General features: G+C 37.2%; 1 protein-coding gene across 1 annotated transcript in view; it reads right to left on the bottom strand.

The window, feature by feature from the left end:
• Positions 1 to 10,000, bottom strand: part of CAMKMT (calmodulin-lysine N-methyltransferase) — a 43,780-nt gene that overhangs the window by 3,416 nt on the left and 30,364 nt on the right. Inside the window, exons 8-9 of the mRNA XM_009078840.1 lie at positions 6,501 to 6,564; positions 334 to 465 (exon numbers count right to left, since the gene is read on the bottom strand). Of these exons, the coding sequence (XP_009077088.1) occupies positions 334 to 465; positions 6,501 to 6,564 (196 nt within the window). The remainder of the gene's footprint in view (positions 1 to 333; positions 466 to 6,500; positions 6,565 to 10,000) is intronic.

Raw genomic sequence — 10,000 nt, 5'->3', positions numbered from 1 at the left:
CTATTTAAAAGTTGCAAGCTTTTTATTAAAATGTAAATGCTAGTGTGCTGTATATTTATAGGCAGCTAACAACAACAAGAAAAGACTCTCATAAATTAGATTTCTATGAATGAAAAGGGTAAACAGGAGATGCTTCTGCAAAACTCTTCTAGACGTGCAGAGATAAAGGATGGCTCTACCACACAAAATAATCAGATACAAAAATAGCTGTTCAGAAACAGCACACCTAAGGAGTACTTTAATCAAACATTTAGGTTACCTGCCAAAAGGACCATGATCTCTTCAAAATGCAATGCGGATTAAAGTGTTATCTAACACAAGCAGAAAACTAACCTTGGAGTGGAAGTTCGAAATGTGTTCATCATAATTTTCATGTCTTTGGATAGAGAAACCAGCTTTTTCAGCTAGATTGCAAAACTGGTTTAAAGTATTCCCTCGGAGTGGAGCAAATACCATTGCTTTCCCCTGGAACATTACAAAGAGAATTTATACATTTTTGAAACTGGAAGGGAACCAGATATAACATACACCTGAGTAAGCTTTTAATATGACCAAGCTGGAAAAGTCAATTGTTCTCTTGGAAAAATACTAAAATATGTTAACACAAACAATTGCTCAAAATATACAAGATTTCTGTGATTAAACAAATGCAATCTAGAAAGCAATAAATAAATACTTTCTTTAGAAACCTGCCAACTGCCATACATCTGCTCCTTTTCATATAATAATGGTGTCTGTGGACTGCCAAAATAAAACACAGAAAAAGCATTTGAAACATACACTCAGTGAAAAATCCATTTGTTAGCTCATGACCATGCAAAGACTGTAAATAATGATTTTCTTTTCTCTCTCTCACACGTAGAAGAGTACCTCCCATTCGCTGTCAGTGGACTTACAACAGTATAAACTAAGGCAAAATGAGAGGCAAATCAGACCCAATCATTAACTTTTCAAAGATATTTTAAACTACCTGAGCAGTGCAACTAAATTTGACCTTAAATTGGCAAATTGCATTTAAAGCAGGAATTAATGTTCTTGAACACTAATTGTGGTTCTTGCAAGATGATCAGGCCATTTATGATGCCCAGGCAATACGTTATGGTCCATTACCTAATTTTTTGTTCATCCTTCTGTATTTAAGAAAACAAAAATGACTGCACCTTGAGCTGATAGATTTTAGACACTCTGTGCAAAGTACTTGCCCAAAACATAACCTACTTGATAGAGCATCTCTTGAAATCTTATTTGCAAAATTAATTCTAATTGGCTGAATACTGTGTTCTGTCACATGGAATGAAAAGTGGTTGAAGAGCTGTAAACAAAGGTTAATATCAGCCAACAGCATATCGCACTGAGGGGAGCCACAAAGTTTACTGTGAGTTCCTGTATTTAATTTCCATGTTAATGAGAGCTAAGATTAATTTGTGAGGTGCTGCAATCAACCAAAGGTTGAAAAGGAAATATTTCTAGGGATCTGAAGAAGTTATAAAAGTTTTGGAGGCTGTAGAAGTATGTTTAGCTTGAGAAAATGCAATCTGTATACCACAGGAAAAGAGTGATCAGTACAGAGAATTCCAGTAGGAATTCTGGAAAGTTACAATGCTGACACAGATACTTAGTGAGGAGAGCAGGCAACAAAACTGTGTCTTACACATGCACACATATACTGAGACAACGCACAATGAGGCAGCCCCACCTATGGTACTGGTGTGTCCAATCAATAATACCACAGCACTGTATTTATTCTCACAATGGCTCTGTGAGATAGGGAAATACAGTTATCCTCATCTTTCTCATATTAAATTTAAGCAGAAAGGAGACTTAGGGCACTATCCAAAGCAACTAAACTTCTGTTGATTTGTGTAGCTGTAACTTTAATTCTGTGGCTAAAGGCGAGGTGCAAAGGGGTGTAACTCCAACCAAAGGCACTGGAAGTGCTTATATAAATGCTAAGTCTGAATATAGGCTCAGCACAGGATGAAAAACATTAAACACAGGAAACTCACCATGTTCCCTCACATCCTTGGCATGCTTTAATGTCGTCAAACAGAAGTGGGCAGCAAAGGGAGCCTTCAGCTGAGGATAGTCCTCCTCCTGCTGCCGTCTCAGGCTCCCTAGAATGTTGTTCTGCAGAGACCCTTCCTGGCATAAGAAGTATGAGACTCCTCTGGAGTCCCTCATCACTCTAACAGGAAATATGTCCCTTATCCAGGGCTTACTGAGCACATGGTTCATACCGGGACTTCAGGTATGACTAAATCTTGTGAACTGAGACTGCTGGAGGCCACGCACCCTACATCGGCCACTGACCCAGCAGCTCTGGTGAGGAAGCAATGCTCATACAACAGCATCCTGTCACTCCATCTGGAGTCAGGAGCCCATGCAGTCACTCCTTCTCATATTCTCTGCAGACTACTTTTGAATAAATTTGAAATAGACATACAGTAAAATAGAATGTAACACTATATGAAATATCTCTTAAAACCAGACAGGAAATCTTGAAATAACTTTGAAAATGGAGAACGGCCTTTTACAGAAATCACTACAGTTACTTTTGGCCAGCTCCTTAGCTGGTGTAAAAGCCCATTCATCTGTTGACTGTAGTGTGTATCTAAAACACCTGAGAATCTTGCCCTCATTGAAAAAAAACCAAGAAATCATGTCTTAATACCATGATAATCTCCTCAAAACTGGCAGGTAACTTGGCCAATTCTGGTCTATCACAATCTGGGTTGAAAGCACTTTCTTTTCAATTGCCTGATCTCTACGATTCTGCTACGTGTTGTGGGGCTGCATTCACATTTCTAATTTTAAAATGTGCCTTGTTTCTTGGTTGCTGTACAATAAAAAAAAATCAGACCAGTGGCCTAGTTCTACTCTTGATGGACTATCCCAAATTTAAGTCTAATTCAAAAGTTATCTCCCAGTTCAGGATTAAAGTTCAAAATGGTCTTTTGGCAACTGAGAAAATACTTCCAGTAAAATTGTGAACAAAACACAGAGAAAAACACTAGTTATAATAGCTTGAAGTGTCACTAAAATGCTACAGTAAGATAATGGGACAGACATTCATATTTTGGATATGACTAAGTTTACTCCTCAGTCATTAAATGCAGTCTTATTTGCTGGTACTAGTCACAGCACAATGGCATCCCATTTTCTTCACTGGGATTTTGAAAGGATAGGCCATAGAAGAATCAAAGCCTTGATAAAAAAATGTTCTTAATCAGGGAAATATGCAAACAAGCAAATGCTTATTTTGAGTTTGAAATTAAGAGTACATTTTAATGATTAAAAAAATACAACTAAATGGTGGCAAATCAAATCAAGTAGCTTGAGAGCAATAAAATACAGCCATTCAAGATGCATTCTAAAATTTCTATGCCTAATTCTTAGAACTGGATTGCAGGTGACATTTGCCTCTGTAACCAATTTGCCTCCATAGCTCTGTGAGCTGCTCATTTATGACTCCATGAATTTCTGATCCTTTCTTCCTGGACCAATACAACTGCCCATTGGGTCAATACTATGATTCAGATAACTGAAATCAACAGAGTCCTGTTTCAAGGACACCAAAAACTTAACCTAAACACACCATTCTGTGCCATAAGGATTCTAATAAATATATTATAACACAAATACATTAGAAACATAAATAACATCCTTAATGAAAAAGCAAATACCACGTGTTCTGAAATTCTCCTTCAAGACAGCCTTGCAAGGATACCTGTTATTTTCTGTTTACTCTGCTTTTTCTTTTGGTACTGTTGGCAATTATTTTCCCTGGACTCTTCTGAACTAGTTGCATCCTAGTTACATTTGAAGGATGACTTGCATCTAGATGCATCTTTGATTCTATCCATTTGTCACATTTCCCAAAAGTGAATGTAACTTCTAAATTTGAGATGAAATAGTTCATGTAGAACAATGAACTTAATCAAAGAAGTTTATGCCTTAGCTTGGGCATAAACTAATGCCAATAAACTCTTTGTAATTATTGCAGCTGGCAAATGGGTTCACGATTTATTTTTCCTTTAAAAACCAAAGTATAATGCCATTTAGTAAAGACTCCTCTGATGTTAACCTCAGATTTATATAGGTTAACAAGAATAATAAAATTAGCAACTATTTTGTACTTGTGACTGCATCTTCTTTTGGGATCTCAAATGACTATGTGTTTTATTTGGGTCTTTCAAACCAGGAAAGCATCTGCTTGAAGGTATCTCTGTTCAACGTTATTTATGGACAAGAGAGCTCATTTAAGGTGTCTGTACTCCCAGCTACCACCCCACACAATAGTTTGCTGTCCTCTTAGTTATGATTTACAATAATTTGCAAGGCCATGCCTTAACCGGATATCCATCCATATAGCCATTCATAAAGTGGATTAGGCAACTGAATTTAATTTAAAAATAGTTTGGATAGTGGTCCAAAAGCCTGCAGCAAAAAATCCTGCAAGGAGCAAGAACTTCTTAAACTAGCTTTGCTGACAAGAAATAGGAACCATGGTACAAAATGCACAGCAAGTGCTATGCTATTAATACAGGCCATGCTATTAATCACAATGCACAGAAGCAAGCCAGACTAAGAAGACAGACAACAAAAAGCCACCTCCCTTTACTCCATCTAGATTCACAAAGGACTGTATCTCACATGCTCTGAAAACCAAAGGCATGTTCTGAATTTGAGTCAGCTGACTGGAGTTAAAGAGAAACAAAGGCCAGTTTTAGTTTAAAGTCAGGTGAACAATTCCTAAATTGTCTATAGATGGGAACTTGAGCTATGAACACTTCTTAAATTTATCATCATTTTTTTTAAACCAAATTCTCTGGTTGGGCTGATCAGTCCAGGTAAAGAATGAGTGTCTGTGTGTGTGTGTGTGTGTGTGTGTGTGTGTGTGTGTGTGTGTGTGTGTGCGTGTTCATGTGCTCATGTTTTGGCAATATAGAGCACTAGACCATGTTTACCTATAAGCAGGAGAGAAATCAACTACCAGATCTTCTTTTGCTCCAGCCAGAGGCTCTAACCAAGCCACAGTTACCAGAGCACCTCTTATACATTTCCCTTCCTGCCACTCATGCTCTTCTTCCCCAGTGTCCTTCCATGAAGCCAGTACAGTGGTCTATAGGGATACCTGAAAACTAGTTGCAGACATTGATCTGGGCTGAAAAAAAATTTCTTTCTGCATTTGCTTTAAACTGGGATCAGGTTTGTGTTCCAGCTCACCAGTGGTTCCAAAAATTACTGCACTCTGACGACTGTTGGTACATCTTGAAAGTCAGAATGCATCACTGGGCAGGAGCTGCTTAACCTCACCTTGCTGCCACTGACAGAAATATCCAGGTAACCTTTTTCTCAGGGTGACTACATTTCTCCTGTCTTCCTGGCAGCCTTGCCCCACGGCTCATTAAAATAATTCGGTCTTAAGTAACTTGCCTTAGGTCACTCAGGAAAGTCTATGATAGAACCAAGAATAGAAACCTGATCGCTCTAAGCAAAGAATGGGATTACTTACATGACTAAGATGACTCAGTTTCTTAAGCCTTTGCACGTTTGGATCTATTCCTTTTACAAAGAAAATCTCTTGTACAAAAAGTACAATACAAATTTTAAATAAAGTTTGGAGAATGCATTGCTAGCATGAAATACTTTGGTTTTGAAATGGAAAGTTTACCTTATTGGAAGATTTAGATATTAACCAAGAAAAATATAATTCCTGTTTCAAACTGCTACATAGAGCAATTAATTCAGATTTTCTCCCTTTCTCATTTTGATATCTTCCATTCTTTTTGAGATTCAAGATTATATGTATTTTATATATACACACTTTATGTATGCATATAAGATAATTTTTTTTGGCCTGTAGGTATCTAATTTAAACAGCCTAATAATTTAGATAGATAAAGTATTTCCTCAGTGACACTCATGTAGAACATATAATCATTTAATAAAGAGCACAAGTTCATTATTTTCTAAGGTATAAGACAAGTAAACACAGGGCTTACTTAAGAGAAAATATTTTAAGCCACAGTATAGGCATAAGGGTTTTGTTCATTTTATATAAACATAAATGAAAAGAAAAAATATTCTTTCATAATAAATAAATACACAATGACAAAGGTTACAATTGAAGGGATTAAAAATGACAGAAGGCAACATAAAAATTTTCAATATCGTATTTTACTTTAATATGAAGACAGTATTATCAAAGGAAAATACTTGAGAAACGCTTTGATAAAAATAATCTGACGCTATCTTTGAAGCGGTTTCATTTATTTTACTACCCACTGTGTTCCTTATCAGAAGGCCAAGTATAAGAAGTTTCCTAGTTTATGATTAGGAAAGAATCTGATAGATTAGAAGACTCAATTGAAGTTGGACATAATAAGTATTAAAGTATTACATGACATTAATCCTGCCATTCCATTACTCTCTCAATCATTGTGCACAGACTAATTATTCTGAAGCCAGTGTTCAGGAGAAAATAGAAACATACTTACACTGGGTTGGAGTAATCTCTTTATTGCATCAACAAGGCTAGCTCTGTACCGGTCCAGAAACAGGCTGACATTGAGAAGAGAACAGAATCCAGATTAAAATGGGTTTTCAATTCTAATGATACTAATGCAGATAAGTACAAGGCTAATTACATATGTTTACACAATGCTGTAAAAGAGAAACTGTGGTCTACATTTCTATCCAGTTCAGCTACTTTTAACATTAAAAAATACATTAAACCAAATAGAATCTAAACCAAAGCTAAATTATCAGCACGAAACAGCTCTTCATACAGCTGAAATTCACTGATCCTATAAGCTAACTATTAAAATACTACTGTATCAAAAATGAGTATCACTATAAAAAGTTAGCATTTTACTTTTTTTTATACAAGGGGGTGGAGTTTTTAAAAGGGCTTTCTGTTGCATTTCAGGTGTTACTATTAAAGGTACATTTTTCCTTTTCTCTTCATAATTTTGGCATTAATTTATTACCTGTATGTATATTTGTTATATTTATATATCTATGTCTATCTATCCTCATAAAGATTTACAAGACCCTACCTCCTCTCTCTCTCTCAAACACTGTTCAAATACAATGGCACAGATTGTAGAGAGTTGTCATCTCTCAAGAGTGCAATCCTTCATCTCCAGCATGGGTCCCGCAAGGATAGCAGCAGAGTCAATTTTCCCATGCAATGTTGCCAACACGCTCAGCCCTATTCTGGCATGATTACCTCATGATTTGAGGGGATAATTCATTCTTCATGCCCCTCAGTACCTTAATGTATATACTAATAGTGGCAACCAGGGTGCCAATCACTCTTGACTAGATATTTGTGGACATGTAGTTACTGTGGATGAGTGCATTTACAATGGTTAGTGAACAACCATCGGATAGCAACTGATGCTTTTCAGTCCTTACTACAGTGGGCTGCATTTATATTGGCGATTCAGATAAGAAACTCTATCAAGCAGGCCACAGATAATGTGATTTTTTTTTCTCACCCCCCTCCCCACGTTTTCTCTGTAATAAAACTGCTTCCCAGCTTGTGTCAAGCTCAAGTTTCACACTACATGGCATTTTATCCTTTCTCTGAGTTTTTTTTCTATACTTTCCTTTATTCTCAAACTTCTTTTCTGACGAGATGTGGGTAATTTTTTCCCAGGTTTGAAATTTCTGAAAGAATATAAAGAATATATGGAAACACTGAAGAGAAAAAAAGTAGTCTGCCAACCACAAGCCACTCATAAACACAGAATATGTGTGGCTATTCAGGTAAGGACACTCCACAGCAACCAAGAAGAATACAATATTACATATCATAGTGCCAAGCAGCTGTGTAAGAGCTGCTACTCAGGAACAAACAAACAAACAAAAGCCTATCAGAAAACATGTAAGTGACCAAATTTCATCACTAAAAATGGGCAGAACCTCACGTTGTTGAGAAAATATTGGTAGAGTGGGTATCCATATACGTCTTAAAGAACGCTTCATACAGAAGTATGTCCTTCTGAATTTCTCCTCAAGATACTGAAGTAGTAGTTAACAATTTCTGTGATAGTCTGGCTCACAAGAAAATTTAAACTTGTGCGACCGACATGCTGGCCCCCCCTTAGCCTTGCTGAATCTTACTGGAAGAATCTTACTGAAGAAATGTGTGCTCAAACTTAGTATGTTGAAACACCAGTTGATATCTCTGAAGTCTCCTTGGAGTTTTAATAACATTCACCTCAGGCTGATCCTTACACAGATAGATGCCATAAGACACTACTTCACTGGGAACTTAACCAACTGCAGAAGAAGTGGAATACATGATTCCTCTCCTAAAAGAATAGCTAAAAGTAATTCATTTTCTTCAACGTGAAACATCAAAAGCAAGCACACATTTGAGACTTCCTGGGATCCTGTGTAAACAGAAGTATATTCCAAATGAAAAGGGCATTTATAATATTTTTATTATTGAAAGCACTGCAGTGGAAACACAATCTCGGGGCAGCTTACTAGTGCTAAAATTCCTTTTTCATGGACCTGAATACCATTGTCTTTTTTACAACGAGACAGGGGCACAACCAATCTTGTTCCTTTACAGTGAAAGAAATATAGGCCGTTTTGTTCACCAAAAACTGAGTGAGAACTAAGAATGGTTACATGAGTTCCTAGATTAGACAACCTCAATAATACCTTTTCTGTACAAGCCCAACTGATATTTTGGTGGTATGGGAGGCAGACTCTTAGCCCTCTTAGCTTAGGAAATACAGATAACCTGAGACAGTTGCCCCAAGCTGTCCTTGCCCTCCAAGAGGCCTATTGTTGGGAACATGACCTACTTCAACTGAAAATAGTTTCCGATATTGTGATTTCCGACTTGTTGCTCTGTGAGCCACTTACTCTGACCAGAATGAGCAGAGAAGGCTGGAAGCAATGCTAATGCAATGCAGTGACTCCAGGGAACATCTCTATCCTCCCTCTGAATCGGGGGATACCTTGAATGGGGAAAATCCTGAAGAAATCATTAGGTAATCTGTGCTGCAGACAGGAACAGCACAGGATTTGGCCCATGCAAGGGGATTTAGTCACGCAATTTCTCTCACCAGTAGAATTTGTATGACTAAATATTACCTCAGCATACTGAAGAGGTACCTGAGAGCATCCTTCCAAGCTCTCAACACGTGTGTTCTTGTGTACCCTGCTCTAGGTGACCCTGCCTTGGCAGGGGCGTTGGACTAGATGATCTCCAGATGTCGCTTTCAACCCTAACAATTCTGTGATTCTGTGAACAGCTCAGTAAAATTAAATAATGCCTTGTTCTAACCAATTCACACTCAGTTCTCACACCTCAATTCAAATTGGCTTAGCCTACCATTACTTTAGTGGTAATATCTCATGTTTATGTAGTAAGGACTGTGAAAGCAGCAGCTCAGGACAGGAATAGCAAGGTTTTGTCATCAGCAAGGAAGTTTCCAATCACAGCAGTAGAGAGGTGAGAACACAGTTGATGATTTGTCCTTTGTTTAGGCAATGCTCTTAACTTGTAAAATCTAGATGAACATGCAGTCTACCTTGTCACCTCTCTTCTCTCTTATTTTTTTGTTTATTTTTAAATTACCATTAAAACCAAAATGAAAGATTATACCAAAAACTGTACAGAAGCCACAAGGAAACATATTAAAAAACCAAGCAGATTTTCAGTTCGCTTCATGCTGATACCCCTTTATCTTGTGTCTTGCAACAAGGGGCATACACTCAGATTTTATAGGCTATGATGTGAACTTACTTTTCTTTTTGCATGCTTTGCAACTGATAAAAGAGTTTAGTTTACAGGTGTACATCAGACATTATTACATTCATGTATAGTGTCTAATGTATAGAGCCATTTATCTTTTTGTTCGCCTTCAACTTCATGGGTGATATAAATCGAAAAAACTCTTACTTCCATGGAGCCAGATTCCAATGTACTTGAAAGTGTGTGCAAGAAATCAGGCTTAAAATGAATAATAAA

The sequence above is a fragment of the Acanthisitta chloris genome, unplaced genomic scaffold, assembly GCF_000695815.1.
Source record: "Acanthisitta chloris isolate BGI_N310 unplaced genomic scaffold, ASM69581v1 scaffold2487, whole genome shotgun sequence".
NCBI lineage: Eukaryota > Metazoa > Chordata > Aves > Passeriformes > Acanthisittidae > Acanthisitta > Acanthisitta chloris.
This window is presented reverse-complemented; position numbering and strand designations above follow the sequence as displayed.